Consider the following 25,360-nt stretch of genomic DNA (forward strand, 5'->3'; position numbering starts at 1 on the left):
GTGGTGGCGTGGCCTAGAGGCCGATAGAAAGCCATTCTGTCCGTTATGTCCGCGTTGTGGTATCAATGGACAATTATACGACGAACCTTGCCCAATTGGGAGAAACCCTGCGAGCCGACTCCCTGCTTACTTACGTTCCGTGGAGTATGATCCAGCTGTTTTGCTAAGTCATCGGATGCACACCTGAGAGAGATGCATCACTTCATGCACGCATGCGTTGATCCATCTGACGGAGTTAAGGTAGGAAACCCCGTAGGTAAGCAAGCCTTAAAAAAGTGGCGTGCAGCACGCTTGCCGTTACGGGAGAAACTCCACGAGGTTTCGTGTCCCAAAAGCAAGCAATTACATCATCTTGACGGGTCACTGCTGACTCCGTCAATCGCAGTTGGTACTCTTTTCCGTTATTGACCAACCAATGCGAAACAAGACACCCTGCAGTGACGACTGAACCGCGCGCACAAAGCCGGTGTTACTGTCCAAGTACGAGAAAGGGCTGGATATGGCGCAAACCCGGGTGGGATGTGAGACATGTAGGCAGCGGCGGATCAAGGTGCGTTGCCGCGGGTCGAATGGCCAGAATACCATCTGACCCAGTCGCTCTCTTAGTGTGACGGTGCCAAGCCCACATGCAAGAGATGCACGCTATCCCGCAGGCCCTGCCTCTGGAAGAAGAAAGTCCTCGACATCCACTTCGAGAACCAGTACGCAAGCGGGCAGGTGAGGCGTCCGAGGGGTCCCCGCCCAGCTCTTCCGGGCGCCGGAGAACCCGTCAGCAGCCGCCACCCCGAAGGGGACACAATCCCGGCACCGCTGCAGCTGAGCCTCCAGGTCCAAGCCGTCACGTTCTACCTCAACCACTACATGCAACCCCTGCCGTCCGACGCCCTGGACGTGACCAAGACCCTCGACGACTACATCTGCCGCATCGCCGCCGAGTCCCCCTCGGCGCTGCTCGACGCCGCGATCCGCTGTATGGCCCTCGAGACCTACTCACGCGTCCGCGGCGGCGGCGACGTGCGCGCCAGCGCCGAAGCGGCGCACTACCATCAAGCCCTCCTCTCGCTGGCGCGGCGGTCCGTCGCACTCCTGGGCCCCGACAACCTGGATGAGTGCCTCCTGGGCGTCTTCTTCCTCAGTCGGTTCGACGCCAGCACACACGGACAGGCGGACCTGTGGCGAAAGCTCCGGGCGAGCCCGGCGCACCACTACGGCGGGGCCATGGCGATACTCCAGCACTGGAGGGACCACCTGCGCGACGACGGGAGGGCCTGCCACGGCAGCGACGGCTGCTCGCCGATCGTCAAGGAGAGCCGGCGGGGGCTGCTTCGGTACCTGCTCATGCATGGTCTGGAGGTCCCGGGGTGGATGAAGGACGGGGAAGGCTTCGGCGAAGCTGGGCTCGAGCTGGTGCACGATCGCGTCACCGTGCGGATCGCAGATCTCCGCCATCGAGTGTTGCGCCTTTTCGGACCGACGAAGACCCCCTCTCAACCCGGTGAATCTTTTAGTCAGGCAATGCTGGGTATGAAAAAGGAAGTACAAGAGCTCGACAGGATGCTCCAGGACTGGGCCCGCCAGTTCCAGCTCTCCTGGGCCTATCAGCAGCACACACTCAAGCCATCTATTGAACCCAAGCGAACACGACATCTTCCGTCCTCGAAAGTCTACACGTACTCAAAGCTGTCCTACGCCGTGCTGTGGGCCAAGTACGCCGCCGTCCGATTGCTTGTCAACGATGCACACCTGAAAATCCTATCGCTCTGCGATGGGGGCCTCGGGGTCGCCGACCCAGTCATGACAGACCGCTGCCGCCTCGTGGTAGAGCAAATGACGGACATCATAGTGTGCAGCAATGCCTTCATCGCGGGGGAGTTGCGCGTCGTGAGTGCGCCAATGGACGGAAACAAGCTGGTTTATGACGAGGGATCGGACGCCTGTCAGACAAGGTTCAAGCATGCAACTTGGCCTTTGCAGGTTGCATGTAGTCTGGACTCTGTCGGCATGTCCCAGAGGCTCTGGTGTAGAGAGCAGCTGCACCGTGCAGGGAGACTGGCTGGGATCAAGCTGTTTGAAGAATACCAACCTGACCAGAGCTTCAGGCTCGACGAGAATCACTTGGCTCCAGGAGATGGTTGAGGCAGTATAAGCTTTAATGTATACACAAGCGGCATATGTCTTCCATCCAATCCCACCATCATGTGGCCTGATCCTTCATCTATGTACCAGTTATTGAGACCATCCGTGTGCCAATTCTATGTTCCTACTAATTATCATTAACAATACAAAAACGCATCATGCTCGTCGTTCATCATCATGCAGCACTTCAGTACGCACCCCTCCGGCCATTCATACGCCGGGCACTGCCCCCGTTGGATAAATATGGGTTCACCTTGACCGGCCGCTTCATCTTCGGAAGAGAATTGAGAGCATCCCACATCTCCAGGATTCCAGCTCGGACTGCTGGAAGCATGCTGTATTGGAGCGAATAAAGGTTTCGGCGGTTGATGGGTGGGACAAATCGACCTGTTGCGAGGCAAAACACAACCCGCGGCGATAAGTAGTGTTTCCGTATACGTTTCCCCATTCGAAAGTATTGATGGAACATGGCCGTGAACGAAAGGGGGATTGGCTGCAAGAGCGTTAGTGCCAGCTTCAAAACCAGGCGGTCGGTTCAGAATGTGGAGGCTAACCTTGAGGTGTATGACGGAAGTAGGCGGTTGGGCTGGTGCGCCAGGCGTGGGGGTAGAATCGAATGCAAATCTATCTTGGGTATCAAAAAGTTCAAAACGAATGCCGCCTTGGAGTAGTTAGTGATATGCGCCATTTCATGTGCCTCGGCGAACGGGGTAAACTCACCTGGGAGACGCCGGGGATCCTTCACCCGAAGCATCAAGGCAAACAGGGGGAAGTGGTTAAGGCAAGAGAGTTGCGTATCAAACATGGCCTTGAGCAGAATGATTGCCATCCTGGCCACGGCGAAGTTGAGGTAGAATACGGCAACGGTCGGGAGGAGGAAGAAAAGAAGCGTGAACAAGATTGTGCCAAGCAGCAATTGGTCCAAATCGTAGTCGCAAGAATCAACACGATTCCGGAGAACGTTGTACTTCTTTCCCCGAAAGAGCTGGAAAAGCGACAGCAGGATCGTAAGCTGCCAGTGAAAGATGCGAGCCGCCGCGAGATAGAACGAATAGATGTGGACCGTCAGTAGCGAAAGGAGGTCCGAGGAGAAGGCAATGGGCATGCTGGCACCGCCAAAGCTCGAGAAGCCGATGAACCATATGATGTGAGGCAGGACGGGCTGCAAAGCCCTGATGCAGCCTGCCCAATACTCAATCACCCACAGGAAGAGGTCGCCCAGGAATAGTGCCAACTCCTTATTGAGCTTCAGACCGGCCGGCCAGCCCATCAACCACTCGATGCTACTGTGCAGAGCATCGACCGTGTACTGCTGCAAGAGCAACCCGATCTGGTCGGAAACCCATGCAGCGTTGTCGATGATATAGGAACCAAGGGCAATGCCGATGATGACATCGTTGGCCACTAGCCACAAACTGTTGTAAAAGCGGATATAGTCCGGGTGGCTTGTCGTGACGCTGTCCCAGTCGTTCTTCCGGAGCCGCAGCTTGACATACTGCATTGGCCAGTAGCAAAACTGCTGGAGCCGTATCTCCACTTGCTGCGCCGTGGCGGATATGTCCTTGAGAGCGGGCGAACCCGGACGGGGCCTCCACTCCAGAATCTGAAGCAATATCTCGGCTGCTCCCCGATGGCCAACGAGCACAAAAATGAATATGGCTCGGATGATCGGGAAAACGTAAAGGATGATGAAGTCCCAGAGCTGCACGACGACGTAGTTTCGCATCGTTGTAGCCTGCTCGACCACGCGCTCCGACACACTAAGCGTTCGCTTGGGCCGAGTGCCTATCAACGGTACGTTCTTCTGCAGCAGCTGTTCCAGTTCCCAGGCCCAGTTCACTTGGTTGACAATCCTCGGGAGAACCTTGTCCTTCTCTGTGGGGGGATGCCGTATGACCGAGTGCTGTTGGAGCTTCTCTACGAGATGCTGCCTCTTCTTCTTTGCCAGTTTTTCTTGCTCCTCCTCCTCAGCATCCGAGGCCTCGGATGCGGCAGGTTGGCGAGCATCCTCTTTGTCGATCAATGCAAGAGCGATGGGATTTAAAGATATGTACTGCATATTCCGGGGGATGGGCCGTTCGAACAGTATGATCTGGACGCTTGATGCTACGGCGCATGCAATGGTGGGAGCTCTTTGGTAGGGGTCTATTACGGCTTTGACCCAGGAAGGCTCGGCGTCCAGACTGGCGTCTGGCCCAACATTCGTCAGGCCGAGGACACTCATAGACAAACGAGGGCCGCACAATTGAGAAATGCGCTCCGTAGGATGCGGCGCATTGCGGAGTAGAATGCCCGTTTTCAATGCGCTCTCGACGTTTTTCGGCTACGCACAGATCAGAAATGCAATCGAACAGGGCGACGGGCATGCGGGTAGACGTACATCAACATGATTAAGCACGGCCACCACCACCACATCCAGGCTCGAATTCTTCCAGCCGACGATAACACCGGGTAGTTCAGACCTCTCGATGTCCGCCGGCCAGAAAACTCTCATAAGTCCATCATGCTCGGGCATGTCCCAGCCGCCTGACCCAGATCCCGCCTAGAAGGAGCCTCTGCGCCGGAGTTGTTCGCGGGCGGATACCCCCGAGCTGAGGGATCGCGGATGCTATATGAAGAGTGTTTGTCAGCCGGGTGAGTTTGTAGCGCGGCATATATTGTATTGTCTGATTGCTTGGGTTGCAATGTGTCTTAAATCAGCTCGTACAGGGACCGGGAGGCGAAGAGGCTGCAGGAGGGTCGTACCAGGTCGGCCTCGAGGGAGGCTAGATATTGCACAGGCACGAGAACGACGAGGAAGAGTAGCGATAAGAGGGCGAATCCTTGAACACTTCGTGACTAGAGTGGCGCATTGGGTTGTCAGTCTCAATTGTGCCTGCAAATACGAGGGGCTGCAGGTTCGTGGGGGGAAAGAAACGCGCCCCGTCTGGATTGGGCTTCCAAAGACACTCACGATGACGCCCTTATCCCAGGCAAACAAAGCTAGCTCGTAGAGCCGTGTGACCAGATCCCATCGAGCAGTACCGTAGCCAGCTACAAATATGGCGAGGGTGACGACCGAGAAGGGGTGCATGAATTGGTCGTTTTGCTCAAGATCCGGAGCGGGTGCGCATCACGGAGCTACAAGAACAGACCAGGTAGGTTATCGATGTAAGGCGGCGGGTGCTGATGGACTACTTCTGGTCGACGCGATGGGGTGGCAGTGTCAGAGAAGACCTGCAGAAGTGATACTGTAATTCTGTTCAGTTTGGTGAAGACCCGCGCGAACTGTGTGCTATGTTGACTCGTGCGATTTGTGTGATGCAATTGCCAGAATCTCGTTAGCGGCACAAGGCCTCCCAAGTCCCCTAAGGGGGCCCCTACTCCGGTGCTGGAGCTGACTTTGCGGGTGGGATGGGGTATTTTGTCGCCTCGCACAGGCCAGCCAACCTGTTTTTTGAGCTTCAATGTTCAAGGGACTGAATTGTACCCGATCTGCTGTACTGTACTACGCGAATATCGTAGATTGATGTAAGTAAGACTGCGGTCTGATTGAACCCCAGGCGTCCTCAAATATTGCATTCGAGATGTAGTAGGCCTAGAAACTACAGTACGCTCGTATCAAACTTTCAGAATGCCGAAGCAGCTTGGAAGTCTGAGGATCGCGTGTTATCTGCAGTAGCCCCCCTGCATAGAGATTGCACCATGTAAATTGGCGGCTCGACCAATTGCGCGTTAATCGACATGAAGCTTGTTTTTGTTCTCGCTGGCTTGTTTTCACCGGCGCCCCAATCTTATCCCTGAGCCGCTGGGGATCTGGATCGCAGCTGAGCTAATCATCACGTGTGGTAGTACAGGTAAGCAAATGGCCAAAATACCTCTCATCAAGCATCAAATGGTTTCCAAGCGACGATAGAAAGGATTCGACCGCATCATGCGTCAACGCTCGCATCCCCAAACGACGGGGGAGACACCGAGAGAAGGGAGTTGGCAAAGAAAAGTGCTCTCTGCAGATGCTGGTAGTGGCTTGGGTATAAATATTGGGTAACCAAACCGATGATCAGAGTGGAATATATAAAGTACATAAGCTTTCTGTGCTTCCCGAATCCCGCAATACGAGATCCAGATCCTTTAATGGCCCAACCCATGCCGTTTCCACCGGGCAGGTCGTCTTTGGATTTCATCGCTAACCAGCCTCACTCCCTGCTACTCTTTGATGGGAGAAGGCGGTCGGTCCAGCCCGTTCGCATCTTCCCGCTTTTTGCCCTTTTACACATTTCCGCCATGATTCTCGAGTATTCCGCGACCGCTCTTCCTTGTGATCCCTGGAGAGAAGACAAGTCGAAAGTATGAATGGATTATCCTATTTTGATATCAATTTTATGAGGAGAGCCATTGCAGCAACCGCCAAGAGGTGCGTGCGCGCATTTCACCCTGAGGAGTGTGAGGTGTTTACGATTCTTACGTACATAACATACCAAACCTCGCATCCCTAGGCGTACAGTCCAAGAAGCTTGGCACAGAGCAGAGCTTTTTCATCTTTTCCATGAGTTCAACATGCCTATTTCCGCTTGAGGTGGACAGAGTCATGATCTTTGCTGTCTTCTCGTGCCTCATCCAAGAGCTTGTCTATCTTGCGGTCCTTGAGTGCAACCTGCAACATGCATCGTTAGAATCCAATGTCATGGCCTGGGCCTCGCATGTACCCACCTTTAAACACTTCTGGTAGTCCTTGAACATGCTGGCGCATTCGTTGTCGTCGCCAATACCACGGAGATATTCTGGTCAGGTTAGTAGCGTGTATGAAATGCGGCGGGGAGGTTTGTATGGAGACTTCAGACGCACTTTCGCTATACCATTTCAAGAAACAGGCGTCATATCGCCTATACGGGCATTAGTATCTTATTTTGCCTTTCATTGATCTTGATCGTGAGAGACTACGGGGACCGCGTACTCTTTGACCTCGTTGCACTCGGGGGCGAGAGATGCTGACATGGTTACAGCAATGAGGCAGCTCGCCCAGTCTTTGTTCGTAGTCCGGCTTTCGTCTGGTCCGTAGGATTACTCCAGATCAGACTGAGAGTACTCTGTTCTGGGTGAGGCAGAACAAGAATGGACGACCTATTGTGGGGGAATATATGTACGTGATAGAATTTGTTGCGCAGCTGTCTGATGTAAGTCGTCGATCGATTGAATCGCATATTGAATACATGCCCGGAGAGACTGGAGTCGAGTATTGAATGCCTTATCCTTATCCGGCCGGGTCAAATTAGTAGCTTCCTTCCAACTACCACCTAACGATTAGAGTGGCGCTGCCATCCCTGTGCTGTGCTGCTGTTGCACTGCAGGTCCCCAGCACATGCCCCACGTCCCTTGGCAATCGGCGTTTAACCAGCCGACATTTCTGAAATTTTGTTTAACCAATTGATGCGTTTACCAGTTGAGCAGCAGCCGCGCTGAAGTCGCATTCTTCGAGACATCTCAGGACAGCCATATCCTTCTCCAAGGCCGCCATCACCATGTGGTCATCTAGCGACTTCAAGCCCATACAAGAGCAGATCCAATCTGCGCTCGTGTCAACCACCCGAACAGCAAACCAGCTTGCGGCAGAAGATCTGAGCTTTCATCGCAGCAGCAACCCCACCGTCGACGAGCAACTGGACGAGACAAGCGAACGATTGTTGACGCTCTCGAGCGAACTCCTCAAGTCGGCAACCAAATCCACAGACCTCAAGGCCCCCGAACTGGAAGATGCCGACGATGTCGAAGTCCACTGGTCGCGCATTGTCGATGTCATCGACACCTTGCTGGAAAAGGCCGACACTTGCCTTGACGAGTACACAGGCTTGGTGAAGAGGAAGGCTGCGCCGACAGAAGAGGCGGTACGATTAGCAATCCGGTTTCGATCGCGTACTTAGAAGCTGACAAATGCCTTAGGGAACCCAAGCAAAGAAGACCAAGACCTACACTGCCCTCGATTCTTCGATGCGCCGCGCCAACATCCTCAAGCCTCAAAATGCTTTCGAGGTGAAGCCCGACAACATGAGCGCATCTCCTTGGAAGCCCATTCTTACAAACAAACCTCATGCTACGATTCCCTTGGCTCAGAGCTTCGGCACATTCAGCAATGAAGCAGAATCTACACAGTACGACTACAGCATTTTCTTGCCCCATGTCTTTGCATTACCAGTTTACTCTCCCCCTCCGAATACAAGTGTTGAGGAGCGGGAACGCCGAGTCAGGAGACACAAATCCAACAAGCGCCGTATTTGGCGCGATATGACTACGACCTGGAGCACTGACAGCACATTCAGATACAAACATCCTTATGAGGCCGAGATCCTCCAACTCAAGTACCCCGAGTTCATGTACGAAACTAAGGAGCCGATCAAATACCAACCTGTCGAAACCACCACGGCTACATTCGTTGACACATATGAAGGGGTAGAGGAGATGCTAGCGGAGCTCAAGCAGGCAGACGTGATTGCCATTGACACTGAACATCACGACTTCCGGACGTACTACGGGCTACTCTCACTTATGCAGATCAGCACACGTGAAAAGGACTGGATAGTTGACACATTACAGCCGTGGCGCCACAAGTTGGAGGTTCTCAACGAAGTCTTCGCAGACCCGAAGATCGTCAAGGTTCTACATGGCGCATATATGGATATTCTATGGCTCCAGAGAGATCTGGGCCTTTACGTCGTTGGCCTCTTCGACACTTTCCATGCCGCCGAATCCCTTCAGTATACATCCAAGAGTCTGGCGTACTTGTTGAAGCGATTTGTCGATTTTGACGCGGACAAGAAGTACCAGTTGGCTGATTGGCGGATACGGTATGACATTCTTTCCTGATCCCAGCGTCGCATACTGACTTTAGCAGACCGATACCCGAGGAGATGTTCTACTACGCGCGCTCAGATACCCATTTCTTACTTTACATTTTTGACTTGATAAGGAATGAGCTCCTTGCACGGTCGAACCGAAGCAACATGGAGGAGGACTACATGACGCATGTCTTGGAAAAGTCAAAAGAGACATCGCTACGCAGGCACGAGAGGATCGTCTATGACAGCACAACTGGCCAAGGACCCAACGGATGGTACAACATGCTCATCAAATCATCTGGGAATTTGACCCGTGAGCAGTTTGCCGTCTTTCGCGCTGTGCACAAGTGGCGTGATGATGTCGCGCGGCGAGAGGACGAGAGTCCCATGTTCATTTTCAGCAACTCCGCGATCTTTGATATCGCAAGACGCCTGCCCCCGGACCCAAAGGCCTTGTTCAGCATCTTGGGTTTCTCTTCCTCTCACGCATCGCACATTGCAAAGATGTCATTGACGGAACTTTTCGATGTTGTGGCCAAAGCAAAGGTGGAGGGTGAAAATGGCCCGAGTCTGTCAGATTTCTTCCGCGGCAGTACGATTGGGGTTGGTGAAGTGGCCAAACAAGTGTTCCCGAACTTGGGCACTAGTAGTGCTGGTGTCCTCGAAACCAAAGACCTTGTTTCTGAGCAATCGAAGCTCTGGGGGCAAGTCCCCGTCGGCAGCCGCTGGGACAACACCTCGGGCGCGAATGCCGCCGCAGATGGCCAACGCTTCCCACTACCGTGGGCAGCTTTCATGGAGAACGCCTCAGTAGGCGAAAACTTTGGAGAAAGCCTCACAGTGCGATCTCGAAAAGAGCCGGCGCCGGCACAGCCAAGTGCGGATAGTGCGCCCGTGGAAGATAGTGAATTCACGCTCAAGGCTGGCAAGAAGCGCAAGGCCCCAGAGCCAGAGAGAGAGGAGGAAGAGCAACATGGAGCCACGCCGGACCTGGATGGCGATGAGATCGCACTGGACGATTCGGACCGCGAACATGAGAAGCAGGAAGCAGAGAGGAGAGCCCGAAAGTCGCAGAAGAAGGCAGAGAAGGCAGCGAAGAAAGCGGCCCAAGCCGCCGCCGAGAAAGAGGCGGAAGGCGAGGACGATGAAGTGCCGTTTGACTACAGCACGGCCAAGTCGGTGCTCAAGAAGCAGCGTAATGGCGATGACAAGGGCGGGAAGGGCAAGGTGTTCAATCCGTACAAGTCTCTGAATGCGGACGGGCCCAAGCCCGCACGAAAGATGCATGGTGAGAAGCCCGGAAAGAGCGCCACCTTCAAGAAAGTATAGAGGTGGTATTATCAATAGCTATCATCAAGCACGTAAGACATTCTCGGCATTGGCAGGCGTTCTTGGTGTTCTTTACCTGGCACATTCAGTGGCAGATTATCACGATAGCTTCGCATCACCACCCGAGTAGACTTGGCTTCCGTAGATACCGTCGAGGTGGGCAGTCGCGCCACCGACACTACATAGATATGTAATCGAAAGAGAAATTGGAAGGGGCGGTCATCATTGAAGGGTTTTGCTCCCCAACAGTGACGTATCATGCTCACCTCGGGATCCCACGTGCATGTGAACCTCAACGATGTAAAGGTCAACAGTGGCAGCGGTGGACTACATGTACAGGCCCAAGGATGGTTGGATTTGTGACAGGCACCGGAAGGGAAAGAACAAGGAGGTCGGCCGATTAATAATGCACACACGTGGGCGCCCAATTGTATCTTCATGCGTGCCTACCTACCTAACGTGAAGTGATAATAGCACCAAAGGCAGCAGCCTCTGGCAGGAGCAGAGCATCTGCCAATGTTCTGGAAGGTTTCTGAGAGATTGTTGACGACATTGAACCGGCACCATTCTTGCTCATCTCTGCTTGAAGGCCACTCCTTCCACCTTGTGCTATTTCCCCAGCAAAGACATCGGCCATTTCCTTCACCCACGACGTCACCTTGCCTTCCCCAAATACCTACCTAATTCAAAGCAGCCCTGTTTCCTGCTACGTTCCTGACTCACAATTGGTTGATCCAGCGCAGCAAGTCTGCCATGGCCTGGGCCATAAATATCCCCCATCTCTCCCGCCTCTCCCATCTCTCCCATCTCTCCCAACTTCTTCCACATTCTCAGTTCACCACACCAAGAAAACATCGTCTCATCATCTTCTTACTTGCTTCACCATCATTAGACAGGAGTCAATTTCTCAAGTATACCCAACATTGCAGACTCGCACACACAAGCACCCACCTTCTCCATCGTTCCAATCAGCAACCATGCATTGCCGCGGTGGTCTACTCTTCTTCTTGTCTTTCACGATCGGCCAAGCCTGGGGATTGCAGGATGCTGCTGCGCTCGCCCCTCTTCCCACTCCCACCCATCCTTACCCACCCAACCTACTTGACCCTTATCCACCACCCAACAACGACGACGCACTCAAGGATATCGACTGTGCGGACGCCGAGGCCTGCTGCCGCCTGATGTCACCGGAAGTCCTTGAAGGTGGCTTGCCCACAGACAATGCCTTGCGGGCCTGGCTGAAAGATCCCACTGCCACGGCCACCGAGCTCGGGGTGGAAGAGACGGACATGCCGGAGCACCTGCGCGGAAGCTATCGTGACTAGCAGTCGACGCGAGCTCAGTGGTACACCGATATTGTCGATCCGTTGATCAATCAGTGCGCAGATCAACTCCGCTCCCCAACGCCCACAGCCCAGCTGAAGCGGTCGCTTCACAAAAGGAAGGAGGGTTTGTGTTTCACAGAAGTCCAATGTGACAGTCCCACCGGTTTGTGCCCTAAACCCTACCTCTGTAATATTGAGCCTATCAATGCCGCCGTCTCGAGACAGACTGGAGATGCCAGAATGGCTGGTGTCCTGGCCGTCGGGGCAGTGGCCTTGGCGTTGATGTGATCTGGGGAGGGGATGAAGAAGCAGGAAGTTGAAGTCGTCAGTGTCCGAAACACCTAGTACCACCACCAGAGGGTTGAGGAGGGAGCCGAGAGCTTGGAGTCGAGTCGTCAGTGTTCTTAGCACCACAAACCTATAATGTATACTCCTTATGATACTATCAAGTCGATGACCACAAGTCGTTCTCACTATGCCTTCTGCCATTAGCCTGCTCAAGACTGGTTGTCTAGTGTGTACAGTAGAGGCAGCACCATGATGCCCATCCACTTGACTTTACTTCGATGTCGGGTTAGACATGGAGTAGCCAGGACCGTAATAGCTGCATGATCGCAAATGTCACATGACAGCTTCTGGCTCCTAAGTCTGCAAACCCTTGACCCCGATATTGGTAGAGATTTGGACGACGGCGGAATATTTCATTGCAAACATCCACCAGCTACCTCGCAATCCGCCATGAACCACGTCAGCTTCGTCAATAAATCATATTCTGTTCGTGTGAGAGCAAAGAATTATCGGAAGTCATGATGAACCAGTTTCATTGGAAAAGGTCTGATCAACAACGAGTTTGCCGCAACAAGTTTCAGCATCCGCACCCAGCAGTTTTCAAGCCCAACGTTAGGCCAACATGCCATCTTTCACACGCAATATTTAGATCTTGGCGTCTATCAATCTATAGATGACGGTGTTTCATCGGGAAAAATCTCACAATAAAGCCATTTTTATGACGTTGACTTAGCCGATCTCACGATTTCACGAATTGGGAATTCCGGCAAAAATGATATATAAGGCGGAGATAAGAACAAGACTATTAGCATTGCTGGTTTGATACACGATTCTCGGTTCTGGGGCTACAAAAGTAGATGGTCAGGAGCAGTAGCAGAAGACAGTGAACTGTGAGACAGGATGCTGACTTTCAGGAATTCCGCCGCATCCCAGGGAGCTAAGCCTCCGTTGTTTGCTTGCTCAGAAGATTGTGTACGCAAGTTGGAGTTTGCGAAGACAACACGAGTATGCGTGGTCGGTTGGTTCTTAATAAACGAAATGGTCAGTCTACATGGAGCTCTCGATTCTATACGACGTGGCAATGCCCACGAACAAAGGACTATATTACAACGTCTTCCACGTCGCAGCGTGAACCAACGAAGGCTTTACTGGTGGGGGGTCGAGATCCTGTATCCTGCTGGTTTCGTCCACGGCCTCCTGACCGCTGCCATTGCCGCCGCCGCCGCCGCCGCCGCCGCTGTCGCCGCTGTCGCCGCATGATACCTCGACCTTCCACAAGCGCCACCGGCCCTGCCGGTCCGGGCTGGACACGGTGACGGTGACCTCGACCTCCTCGCCCGCGATCCGGGCGCGGTGCCGCGACACCCCCTCGCCGCGGTGGACCAGCGCGCCCTTGCCCTCGAGAACCTCGTACCGCAGCAGGCGGTCGACGACGCGGCCCCCGGCCCGGCCGCGCAGGGTGCTCGAGACGGCTTCCCAGTGCGGCGAGCGGGCGTCGAGCAGGGCGTGCTTGAGCGCCTTCTGCCGCTTGTTGGGGCGCCCCTCGACGGGCGCCATGTACGACGACCACGCGAGCACGAGCCGGCCCGTCGTCAGCCCGTCGGCTAGCGTCGCCACGAGCTCCACGAGCCCCTCCTGCTGCCAGGCGAAGTCGAGCAGCGTCGCGCTCTCGTGCCGGTCCCAGAACTGCTTGGGGTACGTGGCCTGGCCGAGGCGGACGCTGCTGGTGTTGCTGCACCCGCCACCTGACAGGGCCGGGGTGGGTGTGAGCGCGGCGGCGGCGGTGAAGCGCACCATGTGGCGGCGCTGCTTGGCCACCTTGTCCTGGTCGCTCGGCGACAGGTCGGTGGCGACGTAGACGTTCTCGGGCGGGAGCCAGTGCGTGTCCCAGGTGGAGGCGAGGCCGTAAAAGACGCGGTCGGCGTTGGTGCGCACGTAGCCGTCCATGGTCTTGGTCAGCTGCACGTACATGTTGCCCTTACCCGGCTGGGTGTCGTCGGGCTGCAGGCGGCCGAGCCGGAGGAAGATGCCGAGGGCGGGCGCGTGCAGCAGCTCCGTCCCGTCGATGCGGATGCCCTTGTTTGTCACGCTCAGCTCGCCCCGGTGCAGCTCTCCGGGCTGCTTGCCCAGCGTCTTGGCGTTGAGAAACTCGCGTGGGTGGCGGGCGAGGATGCCGCGGAACTCGGGGGTTGTGTCCTGCCCCTTAGCATCCTGGGCGGGGGCAGGGGCATCGGCCGCCCAGCCGAACAGCGTCAGGTCGCCGTTGGACCGGCGGCAGATTTCTTCCTGCAGCCGGAGGAACGCTTTGCCCCCTTCGCCGTAGAGGAGCGGCATGTTGATGTCGAAGATGCCCATCAGGCTGTAGGCCGCGTCTTCGGTTCGCGTAGTTTGTCTCGTGGCGGCCCAGGACATGCGGCGCGCCACGTGGACCGCGTCGAGCGATTTGCGGTGCAAGAGGATCTTCTTCTCGATGCCCGTTGCGTCGGAGATCTTGGAGTGCAGCGATACCTTGGTGCCACGATGGATGAAGTCGCGATCTAGGAACACCAACTTGTCAGGTGCGATGAGCTCCTGCAGCGTCCAGCCGCGCGACCACCACCGACACCGGAACATGTCGTCCACGAGGCCGGGCGCGACGTCGTCGTTCTTCTCTTGGCCATCACTATCAGTGCTCTGGGTGCTGCAGCCCCGCGGCGCCAGATCCCAGAGATAGGCGTAGCAGATGGTCGAGTCGGCGTACCAGCGGTACATGGAGTTGATGGCCTCGGACAGCTCGGCGCTGCTGGTCTTGTCGATGCAGCACGTGTCGACCCAGGCGTAGCGCAGGCGGCAGTGGCCGTAGAGCCGGACGACCTCGCAGAAGGCCTCGATCTTGCGCCAGCCCTTCTTGGCGCGCGCGGCCTCGTGCCCGTCGCGGAACTCCTGGAACGTCACCTCGCCGTCCTCCCACGTGTGCGACAGGATGGCGTACTCGGTCGTCTCGTGGTCCAGCACGTGCTCCAGCTCAAGGGTCTCGATGTTGATGAGCCACATGTCGTCGCTGCTGCTGCTGCTGCTGCTGCTGCTGCTGCTGCTGCTGCTGCTGCTGCTCTCCTCCGCCTGCTCCCTTCATGGCGTGCAATATGCCCGTATGGGTATAGGAGTTCCCCTTCCCTTCCTTGTCTTAGACACGGTGGGGGTGTAGCGATGATGACGATGATGTTCGTGGCTGGCCAATGAGAAGTTGCACGTCCTTTTCCTCCCTGGGTGCGGGTACCTGGCACCTGAGTCACAAATGGTTGGTGGTTTGGCTTGCTAAAGACAAGAGGCTTGACCAGTCGTTCAGAAGTGGAGATTTTGATGTTCTTTGCGGCGTTGCTAGGCGAGCCAATCAGAGCAGGCGAGGCGTTTGTTTCTGTGGCTCTTGATGCAGGGATACTGTCAGATGCCGTCGATCACACTAGTCCTCGTATAGAAGCCAAAAATAGGGGGACTACTACTAGTATGTTCAGCTGAGGGCCATATCACCATATCATATCACATCATATCATATAATCTCATGTATCACGCACGCCTAAGAAGACTCTGGAGGAATATGTCATGCAAATACCACACAATGAGTAGTACATTAAACTCGATATAACAGCTTAAAATATAAGTACATTAAAGGAACAAATTAGTACAGGGCAGAGTATACATGTATGCTAGCCAATACAAGAATCAGAAGACATGTTCAAGACGTGATGAAAATTGCAATGCGGTCAAAGCAAACTTGGCTGGAAAGACAAAACCAACTAAGCGCGGCACTTTGGGTTGCGGTATTCCTTGGGGATCGCAGGCAGCTTCTCGAGCCCCTCCTGCAGCACCATGCTCATGCCGCCGTGGAGATGGGACTGGATGTGGCAGTGGATCTGCCAGACACCCGGGTTGTCGTTGGGCCGGCGCACAACCAGCCATGTGTCCTGCTGCTGAGACGGGAGAGTCGGGTAGGTGTCGCGCAATGGCGGGTTCACGAGGTTGAAGGCGCCGGGTTGGGCGGCCGCGGCCTCGGCCACCGAGTTCCACGTGAAGGTGCCCTGGCCCTCACCGATCACGTAGAAGTGACGGCCGTGGAAGTGCACCGGGTGCGAGGGCCCGCCCCGGGGCTGCAGCATGACAAAGTCGACCCACTTCTGCGAGGCCGGGATGGTGGCGGTGTAGTTTTCGACCAGGTCGGGCTGGGGGTTGAGGAGCAGGGGCATGACATCGTCCAGGTACTCGGGACGGGGCGTCGAGTTGAAGGCCCACCTGTTGATGGCGCCGGCCTGCTTCATGACGACCTTGTAGGTGGCGTCGACAGTCTGGGGGATGACGGCGGCCGGGAACGGCTTGGCCTTGGCCGGCTGGAAGACGACGACGTCCGAGGTGGTGTTGACGCCGCGCTCGTTGATGTAGGCGACCGAGGGCTCCTGGGACTGCTGCTGGGCCTCGACCTGGAAGTCGATGATGGACGTGCCGAACAGGATCTGGGGGTCCGCCGTCGAGCTCACGCGTAGCGTGTACTTCTTGGGCTTCTCGAGCTTGGCGATGACGGTGTAGCGCTGACCGGCCGCCATAGGGATCGACTGGGCGGTCGTGGGCTCGACGTGGTTGCCGTCGGCAGCAATGATGGTCAGCGGGATCTCGTCCAGGGAAACCTGCGCGGAAATCATGCTGAAGGTGGCAATCAGGTCCAGCATGATCCACTTGTCCTGCTCGCACTTCTTGCTCTTGGTGACCTTGATGACGTCCAGCGGGGCATTGGTGGCCTTGCAGCCGTAGAAGATCTCGCGCGGGATGACGCTCGGATCGGGCTTGGTGTCTCCCGGCTGAGCAAGCGTGGCAAGTACATTGGGAGGCAGGCAGCTGTCATGGGAGTTAGTGCATCCGTTCCTTGGATCTGCAGCTTGGGCGTCGGGCTTTGCATACCTCTTGTCAGTTAGAGTAGATCCATTGACTCTGTCGAGCAATGTTTTCTGCGGCCGGGTGATGAGAGGAGTCTGCTGCGCAGAGGCGAGGCAGTCGACCTTGCCCTTGCCGTTGACCAAGATGGAGTCAAAGCAGAGGAGATCGATGTGGGACTTCTCAGAGATGTCCCAAGCCTGAGAAGAGGGCGTGTGTCGCCAATCGGACAAGAGCATAGGATAGCGATGCTTCTCGGCCGACTTGATGGCGTCGATGGTGGCGGGATCTTTGGAGACGAGGCTGTACGGGTTCGGCGTGCTCGACTTGGGGTGGATGATGATGGGCCCGAACAGGCCGTCGTCAATCTGGAGGTCGGTGTGGGAGTGGTACCAGTATGATCCGTGTTGTGTTGCCTTCCATTTGTAGAGGAACTCACAGCCGGGTTGGATGTGGTTCTGGCTAAGACCGGGGGTTCCGTCGGACCAGGGGGTGTCCTTCTGCTCGATGCCTGAAGACCATCTAGTCAGCCTCCCGGGGATTGTTCTGTCATTTCTGGGCATACTGACCGTGGTAGTGAACTGTGGTGTTGAAGGGAGACTTGTTCATGACCTTGATCTCCACATTATCACCCTCGTTCATCTCGATGACAGGCCCCGGAAACTGTCCGTTGACCTTGAAGAGTTCGCGTTCGACTCCATCGGGGGCACCTTTCTCCCAGGTGATGGTTAGTTCGTATTTCTTGGTTTTGATTAGATCCTTTGGTGAGGGTAGAGCGAGGGCGGAAGCGAGTGACAGTAGGGCGCTGGACATGAGCCAGGCCTTGGTTAACGAGAGGACGACCATCTTGATGGTACAATGATACACACTAAGAAAAGAAAAAGGGGAGGGGATAGAGAAAAGAGAATTGGTAGCGACTGACTGTGTGAAGATGCTGATAGAGCGAAAAACTGACAATGGACGGCGCTTCTGTCAGGATATATATGCATCTTCGAATCCATCTCTTGGCGGCTTTCGCTGTCAGGGGTCTAGACTGCGCTGTCCCCTGGTTGGCTGATCACAGACGCGCCCAACATCTCGATGACAGAAGAAGCTACGCAGCTACGCTACGGTAGGGTAATCTCACACCGGCTCCCGGATCCTGGCGGTCTTGTCTCAAGCAGCAAACGGTCACTGACTTCTTCCTCCATCTTGCCATTACAGACGCAGGGCCAAGGACATTTTGATTGGCTGTGTTTGCTGCCCGAGGTTTGCCTTTTCCAGAAGTTGCCAGGAATAACACGGACTAGAGCCCACTAGCAGCAGCCCCAACGCCTCTGCCCCTGCATGGTGCTAGAGGCAGGCTAGTTTATGCTTTTTTCTTTTCTTTTGCGAGAACACCAAGGGTTCGAGGGGTAGTGTCCGGCAGACTGGATCAGCCGCAATTTTGGGGCCAGGACGATCGGATGGTAGTTCAGGTTTAGCCCCCATCCGGGATGCCAAATGACCGACCACAGGGGTGTAGGCCTGTCAGTTAAACCTAATCACCACGTCTGTTTGTGTGATGTTGGTGGGCGGTGTCAGCCTTATGGCGGAAATTGGCCCCCATCAGCTTTGACATAGCTGTGTAGATCGATCTCGCAGCATACACATGTCGTGTGACTCGATCGAAAAGAGGAGTTCTTTGACTGGCCAAGCCTGAAGTGGCCGGTGACGACGATACTGCCGACTGTTGACTGCCTGCATCGCAAATTGGTCGATAGGTGGACCTTCTGGTCCGCTGATGGCCTTTCTGGAGTGGGCGCTGATCGCTAAGGCAGGTAATATCAAAACAAGAAAAAAACGGCGTCGCTTTGCGCGGCGCCAGGGCCCGGGAAAAACAAAGCACACAGTCAACGAGCATTTGTCGGGAGTCGGGACTCGGATGGGATTTCTAGGAACCCTCGTGTTGGCCCTCGTTAGCGTAGGAGATAGTCCGAGTCTTGAAAGAGCCATGTTGCGCCTCGCAATAGACTTGACGCTACGACAGCGCCACAGAGCCCCCCAAGTCCCCGGCTCAGCTTGCGGGCTTGGCTCTTGAGTCTTGACAGCAGACGCGATGTTTTTGGTTCGAGAAGCCAGGCACGCTGGGCGCATGAACTGGAGAGTGGAGATAAATAGAAAGAACCAAGAGAACCAAGGAAAAAGCAAATACGGCGTATCGCAGGGAGGGAGATTGTTGATCCAACTCTCCGAGCAGCCAAGTATAGCCGTCATCTGTCCGTTGCCAGCGGGTGATTGCCCCAACACGACCCCCAATAGAAACTCGGTGCTTGGCGCTCTTCTGATTCAAGAATCCCACGTTGATGCACCTTATCTGACTACATCTTGGCAGCGCTTGGACAATCAAGTGCTCACTGCCAACCCCGGAAGCCCCCTGCTTCATGGGCTTTTATATTAGCATTATGTCTGTGTGCTTCCTTAATCGAGGGTCTATAATGCATCCCCCGCCTTGTTTTCGGCGCCCCAGAACCTTGAACGTACGCGCCCTCGAGGAAATAAGAACTCGTCGTGAGTACTCTTCTTCTTGCTAGGTGAAAAACGTATACAAAACAAAGAAGCCGAGACATACATGTAGTTCGCCTTGCTTTTTAAGTATCTCGCGATAATGACTAGTCTTTTCGTCTTCTTCTTTTTTTCTCGTCTTTTCTTTTGCGTTTGTGGTGTCGTGCATAATCCAGTCTCGTGCAGGAAGTGATGACCTACACCAAGTTTTCCAGCAAATGTGCTTCTTCTTCTCGTTTGTTATGTTGGCGATCTGTTTCAGGGGGCGACGATTATCCTCAGCTGCCTGCGGCGGCTCGATAGCGAGATGACTCGGTCTTGTGCAGGTCTTAGCCCGTCTGGGCAACTGAGTATACTGTGCTGTGTTTGCAGTTGAAGCCAATCTGGGAGTGGTACGCAATTCTTCGATCACCGGTGGGCAACGCCCGCGAGTGACTTGCCCCTGATATCTAGTTCGAGCGTTTCACCAACAAACCATTTGATACAATGTTCTAAGCAGGTTCATCCATATCTCGCAAATGATCCCCTATTCTATACGGGGTACCGGAAGCCGGGTGTCCCGAACCGCTGCGTCACAGACCCTGCTCACAGAAGGCAGCACCATCAACACGACGAGTCTTGGGGATTTCTGTGTGTACGACCAACAAGAAGAGCAAGGTAACGCGGACAAAAGGAGCAGTCAGCACGTGCAGGATCATGACATGGCCCGTTTCACCCTGATGTAGGCTCGTTGCTCTATAAGCATGACTGCACATGCGTCTATCTAGTATATCCCCGTCGTTGAAAATGCAACAAAAATGGAATTGAAGGGGGCAGTCAAGTAAGTAGAAATCGTCCACATTTGTGCCACCACAAGCTCTTTTTAATCTACAACGCCTTTCCCTCGGGGAATCAGATATTGTCGAGCTTGTCGACCGCGGCGTTTATCTTCTCCGAGATGGCGATGATCTGTTCACAAGTAAAAGTCGGTCAGACGCATCGATCGACGTACGCTATCGAACCCGCATAGCGAGACGGAGCAAGGCAACAACAACAACAACACAAGATAATAGGTACAGAAAGGGGGCAGGGGTGGACCAACTCACCTTGTCTTCCTCGAACAGGGAGAAGTGATTTCCCTCCACGTCGACGACCTCGCGGACGAAGTCGCCGTGCTCCTTGCTGTAGCCTTCCCAGCCGAGCATGCGGTGGCCGCGCTGGTGGTCGACGAAGGACGAAGCCGGGTCGGCGTAGCTCTCGCGGGCGCGGAGCAGGATGGTGGGCGGGACGGCGTCGCGCTCCCAGCGGGGCTTCTCCCAGGACTGCAGCATGATGCGTGCGTTGAGCATGTTGAGGCCGACCTTGTCGTGCAGCTTCATCCCGTCCAGCTCCTCGCGCGGCCGCTGCACAACCGCGGCCGGCAGCTGCTGGTCCGCCACCTCGGACGCCGGCCGCGGGCACTGGCTGTCCACCCACACCATGCCCAGCACGTTGAAGCGCGGGCGGCGGTCGGCGCTGCTGTCGCCCGACGGCTGCGTCGCGATCTGGTGCGCCATCTCGAGCGCGAGCATGCCGCCTAGGGACCAGCCTGCACATCACATTGATACAGGTTAGAACTCGCTGCTGTCATTTGACTTCGCCGGAGAGAAAGGAATGCACCCGAAAGGCGGGCCAGAAAGAAGACAGCTCACCGCCGAGAATGACATCGCCGCCCTCGGGCAGCGCCTCGGAGAGCAGGCCGATGTAATGGGTCGCCATCTCGGGCAGGCCGCCGTGCCACCAGCCGCCGTCGTCAAAGTGCGCGTTGTGGATGCCATAGAGGGCGCGCTTGGTCGGGGGGTCGAGGCAGTGGTAGCTGAAGGTGGTGCCGCCGCCGTCGTGCATCAGGATCAGCGGCGCACGGGGCCTGGTGTACGACGTGGGCTCCGGGCCCTCGGAGATAGGGGCCGGGTTCTCGATCCCTTCCATCGACATCTTTGAGTTTTTGCCTCTTTTTGTCTCTCCTCTCCCTTGCTGCCGATTCTTTCCCTTTCGCTCCGTGTATAATTTCACTCTTTACAACGGGATTCCCCTCTCTGAAGTCTTGTCTGAAAATTGTATCCCTGCCTTCCGTGCTGTTGCGTATTTGTCCTTGGCGCTGTCGAATGATGGCAGCGCAACCTGACGCACGTGTCAATCCAGGGAGACTGCGAAAGCAGCCTAAAACCAAGGGAAGCGTTACCGCCACAGAGGGGGGCCACTCACAAACACACCCACTTTTCTGCACCTGCTGCCTGTTCCTCTTCTTGTCAGAATCATTGAGGGAATGTGAGGTTGAACATCTGGCACAATCGCAGAATAACATGCGTAGTATACGGGTGAGCAGTATCCTTTTTTCTTATTACTGCTCAATATTTGATGTCATGACGATCGAAATGCGAAGGACCGAAACCATACCGAAGAGACCGAAGTATGATCTATTTATGGCCACCTGGCTGACGGCCGGCTCCGTGAAGTTAGCATCTGACTGTACTCATGCACCACGTTCGCATTCGGGGACCCTGAAATGCAGCTGTAGCACTGCATTGAGAATAGTAAGCGGCGGCTTATGCCTGAGACATTGCGAGGATTGTATCTAGATATAGTTGGTGGTTCAACTGCAGAAGCTTCTACACGTATACTCTAGCAATCAATCTGTAATGTTGTGGAAGTCAATAAACTGTCACTGATTGGCAACAAAGATGGGACATTGGTGTATGATAATTTTACTGTTTTGTATTATTTTGAGTTGTCTGTGTCTGTTGGTATCTATCCTAAGCGACACGACCCCTAGAAATCAGATTATATTCCGACCCAACTCCATGCGGTATCATCTAGTCATGCAGCATTAAAGCAAGCCACCGATAATCTATCGGCAGGTGTATCCACCGTCAATGACGAGGTCGGCACCGGTGGTGTAGGTGCTGGCGTCACTGGCGAGGTAGACGTAGGCGCCCTTGAGCTCCTTGGCGTCACCGTTGCGGCCCATGGGGATCATGGACATCCACAGGTTCTGGGTGTCCTTGTCGACGAAGTCGGACAGGCCGGTGTCGATGTAGCCGGGGGAGATGCTGTTGACACGGGCAAAGTCGCGCCACTCGTTGGCGAGCGAGCGGGCCATGTGGATGCAGCCGGCCTTGGCGACGTTGTACGAGGTCTGCTCCTGGGGGAAGTTGGCGATGTGGCCGGACATGGAGGCGGTGATGATGAAAGAACCGCTGCCCTGCTTCTTGAAGACGGGGCCGACGGCCTTGGCGCAGTAGGCAGTGCCGTTCAGGTCGACCTGGATGACGTGGTCCCAGTCCTCCTTGGAGCCGTCGATGACACCCGAGTTGGCGGTGGCACCGGCGTTGGCGATGAAGGCATCAATGCGGCCGCCGAAGTCGTTCTGGACGTCCTTGACGAGCTGCTCGCAGCTGGCAAAGTCGCTGACGTTGCACTTGTAGGCCTTGACCTTGACACCGTAGTCCTTGGTGAGCTCCTCGACGTTCTTGTCGGCGCCCTCCTTGCGGGAGGCGTAGGTGATGGCGATATCAGCGCCCATCTCGGCGCAACCGCGAGCGGCCTCGATACCCATGCCACGGGGGCCGGAGGCACCGGTGACCACGACGACCTTGCCCTTCAGGCTGAAGAGGTCCATGAGACGGTTGGCGGTGGGGATGTTCTGAGGCATGATGGCGGTGGTTGTGTTGGGTATATTGGTAGATAGATAGGGGGGGTATATGGTGAGATGTGATGAAGGTTGTTTGGAATGCAGAATCAGAAAAGTTTACTAGAGACGGCGGGAAGAGGCAGCTTTATGTTGAGCCGTTTGACCTACCTGGACACAGGCACACACATGGCCCTTGATCTAGGCCCCATCTCGCCCAGAACGTCGTCTGCTGTTGGCAATGGCGTAGATGAACCTTGGAATGTGGAGTACAGAGATTTGAGCCCATTGCGAGTGACATCATGTATGCATGGCTATGACAAAGAATCACTGATGAGACGGTTCTACTACTATGTTGAGATGACACTGGCAACGCGGGGCAAGCCAGTGCGAGTGCCTCTCTTGATTGGGGCCTGGCTAGGCTCGGGAGACTGGAGCCCAGTGTAACAGGCAACACGGGTACATCCAGGAAAGCGGAAAGCGATGGGGAAAACAGAGGGCATTTGGGGGCATTTGCTCCTGGGAGGTTAGAGGCTGGACGCGGTGGACAGTGGTGCGCGAGTGGTGAGAGTTTCGTAGTCGACTACGTATGCGACAGTTTCCTCTTGGCTTGGTGCCCCGCCATGAACCATTGGCCATTGAGACCGCTGCGGGCAAGAAAACTAGTGCGGGCAGCCAGCAAGGTTGCATGTGCTTTGGTGGGGTTGCAACCAATGTATTGAATTGACTGAAATCTGTCTGGATGGAGGGAAAGTGCAGTGCATTTGCAGCGCCCAGATGCAGGGCAAACTTGAAATACTGCCCGCCAGTCAAGGCAACCAGCAACCAGCAACCAGCAACCCCGCGCTTCCGCGCCTGCAGATGTCATATCATGCCACCATGTGTGTCTTATCAGTTCATTCGGGTTTTTCCATCCAATCGCCAGCAGCCGAAGAAGCAATACTAATTGACTTTCAATGTGCTTGAGTTCAATCGTTAGGTATGTACTTCACGCATCCGTCCATCGCCATCGCCATCGCCAGCAGACCTGCAATACCCGCAACAATTGGGGCGCATTGCAGCAAGACAGGCAAAAGGGTGGGTTCCCCCTTCTGCCGGCTACGACTAGTATTGGAAGTCCATGAAGCTGCAAGTCCAGTCTCGAAACCCGCCAGGAACGGAGCCCGCAGTGACGTCGCCCGTCCCCGCTACGAGAATGCGACCACCTTCTACGATGCACGATTCAGCTTCGCCCGCGAGTCTGCTCGGAAAAGGCGGTTATCCCAACTGCCCGTTGCCCGGTTGATTTTCTTCCCCTGCCACCCAGCCCGCGTCCTGCCCAATCGGGGCTTTTCTTTGGTCCAGTGACTTGTGCTGCAAGCTTCACCCAGAAGCCCACTGCCGCCGCCGTCGTACCGCTAGAAAGGTCCTTCATCGTCGATAGCAGAGGTAGTCGTCCACCGGCTGCCCCTCGCTGGCTAGCGTCGCCTCCAGCAGAGATTGAGGCACGCAACTTGGCAACGTAGCGGCCGATGCCCCAAGTAGCGGCCGATCTGCACCGCGAGCCGGAGGTGCTGTTTGTGGTAACGTGCAGCAACGTGTACCACCAGCCTTTGCCTTAGACCGTGGAGCCGGCCCGATATCCTCTTTGATTATCGGCCGATTCAATCCATGCTAAGGCACCACCCCCGGGCGCATCGGCGATTCGTCTCGAGAACTCTCCCAACTGTCCTCTGCCATGACCGATACCTTTACTGTTACATCACCTCCTGTTCCCCGTACTTGATTCCGGAGCTGGAGAAGATGCGAGAAGCGTCCATTCCATACATCTCCACTAGCTTGGCCTTTTACTTTTAGGCGGATACAGTCCAATAGATTGTGGCTGGGGGCGGTGGAGGCTTGCTCCCCCTTCCCTCTTTTGAGCTTGCCTATGATAGTCCCGTACTGCCAACCACCAACACTTCTCCTATGATTGTGCCGTTACACCGTCTCCAGTCTAAGTTTGATGGTGACAAAGCCCTCGTTTTTGATTAACTTAACGTGACTGTCAACTAACCATAGGTTGCAAAACATCAGTGCAGCTCCTCGATCAACCGCACCGTAGCACCTTGGTTGCTGGATTCATCGATATAATAAACAACATTCCACCTGGCCACCTACGCCCTAGTAAGCCTGGGTATTCAATGCAATGATAGATTGATGGATATAAGGGCAGGCAGCCCAACTGAGGGACAATCTATGTTAGTGTCCGTGACTGGAAAATGAAACAGTGAGAAAAGGAGACCTCGGACGAAGGAACGACAGAGCCTAGACTAGATAAATCTAGACTGATGCGTCGAGTTCTTCGTTGCATTGAGTTCTGTCTCAGTATATGGGAATTAACATGGATTTTTATAATTGTCCATGGCCCGCTACTGGTTAAGGAG

At 55.1% G+C, this 25,360-nt stretch overlaps 10 protein-coding genes across 10 annotated transcripts; 3 read left to right on the forward strand and 7 right to left on the reverse strand.

Annotated features, from left to right (window-relative positions):
* Nucleotides 1–204: 204 nt before the first annotated feature.
* PG985_006388 (uncharacterized protein) lies at nt 205–2,136 on the forward strand (the record flags this gene model as incomplete). Its single annotated transcript, XM_066826157.1, has 2 exons — nt 205–240; nt 607–2,136. The coding sequence occupies 2 exons, from the start codon at nt 205–207 to the stop codon at nt 2,134–2,136; spliced, it is 1,566 nt and encodes a 521-aa protein (XP_066685764.1).
* Nucleotides 2,137–2,323: 187 nt separating this feature from the next.
* On the reverse strand, nt 2,324–5,274 carry PG985_006389 (uncharacterized protein; the record flags this gene model as incomplete). Its single annotated transcript, XM_066826158.1, has 6 exons — nt 5,090–5,274; nt 4,882–4,974; nt 4,517–4,678; nt 2,857–4,459; nt 2,691–2,797; nt 2,324–2,629 (listed from the first exon to the last, which is right to left on the reverse strand). The coding sequence occupies exons 1-6, from the start codon at nt 5,207–5,209 to the stop codon at nt 2,324–2,326; spliced, it is 2,391 nt and encodes a 796-aa protein (XP_066685765.1). The 5' UTR covers nt 5,210–5,274.
* Nucleotides 5,275–6,676: 1,402 nt separating this feature from the next.
* Nucleotides 6,677–7,110, reverse strand: PG985_006390 (mitochondrial distribution and morphology; the record flags this gene model as incomplete). Its single annotated transcript, XM_066826159.1, has 4 exons — nt 6,677–6,769; nt 6,826–6,896; nt 6,961–6,998; nt 7,070–7,110. 4 exons carry the CDS (start codon nt 7,108–7,110, stop codon nt 6,677–6,679), a joined length of 243 nt encoding a protein of 80 aa, XP_066685766.1.
* Nucleotides 7,111–7,634: 524 nt separating this feature from the next.
* Nucleotides 7,635–10,274, forward strand: PG985_006391 (exosome complex exonuclease Rrp6; the record flags this gene model as incomplete). The annotated part of the gene is made up of 3 exons (XM_066826160.1): nt 7,635–7,997; nt 8,053–8,954; nt 9,002–10,274. 3 exons carry the CDS (start codon nt 7,635–7,637, stop codon nt 10,272–10,274), a joined length of 2,538 nt encoding a protein of 845 aa, XP_066685767.1.
* A 454-nt stretch (nt 10,275–10,728) lies between these two features.
* PG985_006392 (uncharacterized protein) lies at nt 10,729–11,102 on the reverse strand (the record flags this gene model as incomplete). Its single annotated transcript, XM_066826161.1, has 2 exons — nt 10,729–10,950; nt 10,998–11,102. 2 exons carry the CDS (start codon nt 11,100–11,102, stop codon nt 10,729–10,731), a joined length of 327 nt encoding a protein of 108 aa, XP_066685768.1.
* A 149-nt stretch (nt 11,103–11,251) lies between these two features.
* Nucleotides 11,252–11,599, forward strand: PG985_006393 (uncharacterized protein; the record flags this gene model as incomplete). The annotated part of the gene is made up of 1 exon (XM_066826162.1): nt 11,252–11,599. The coding sequence occupies one exon, from the start codon at nt 11,252–11,254 to the stop codon at nt 11,597–11,599; it is 348 nt and encodes a 115-aa protein (XP_066685769.1).
* A 1,392-nt stretch (nt 11,600–12,991) lies between these two features.
* PG985_006394 (HET-domain-containing protein) lies at nt 12,992–14,500 on the reverse strand (the record flags this gene model as incomplete). The annotated part of the gene is made up of 2 exons (XM_066826163.1): nt 12,992–14,098; nt 14,396–14,500. 2 exons carry the CDS (start codon nt 14,498–14,500, stop codon nt 12,992–12,994), a joined length of 1,212 nt encoding a protein of 403 aa, XP_066685770.1.
* A 1,160-nt stretch (nt 14,501–15,660) lies between these two features.
* On the reverse strand, nt 15,661–17,632 carry PG985_006395 (multicopper oxidase-domain-containing protein; the record flags this gene model as incomplete). Its single annotated transcript, XM_066826164.1, has 3 exons — nt 15,661–16,750; nt 16,814–17,297; nt 17,356–17,632. The coding sequence occupies 3 exons, from the start codon at nt 17,630–17,632 to the stop codon at nt 15,661–15,663; spliced, it is 1,851 nt and encodes a 616-aa protein (XP_066685771.1).
* A 2,568-nt stretch (nt 17,633–20,200) lies between these two features.
* Nucleotides 20,201–21,262, reverse strand: PG985_006396 (uncharacterized protein; the record flags this gene model as incomplete). Its single annotated transcript, XM_066826165.1, has 3 exons — nt 20,201–20,257; nt 20,395–20,876; nt 20,980–21,262. The coding sequence occupies 3 exons, from the start codon at nt 21,260–21,262 to the stop codon at nt 20,201–20,203; spliced, it is 822 nt and encodes a 273-aa protein (XP_066685772.1).
* A 913-nt stretch (nt 21,263–22,175) lies between these two features.
* PG985_006397 (uncharacterized protein) lies at nt 22,176–22,979 on the reverse strand (the record flags this gene model as incomplete). The annotated part of the gene is made up of 1 exon (XM_066826166.1): nt 22,176–22,979. One exon carries the CDS (start codon nt 22,977–22,979, stop codon nt 22,176–22,178), a length of 804 nt encoding a protein of 267 aa, XP_066685773.1.
* Between the last annotated feature and the right edge of the window lie 2,381 nt (nt 22,980–25,360).

The sequence above is a fragment of the Apiospora marii genome, assembly GCF_038362585.1.
Source record: "Apiospora marii strain CBS 49790 chromosome Unknown utg000004l_segment0_segment0, whole genome shotgun sequence".
NCBI classification, from domain to species: Eukaryota; Fungi; Ascomycota; class Sordariomycetes; order Amphisphaeriales; family Apiosporaceae; genus Apiospora; species Apiospora marii.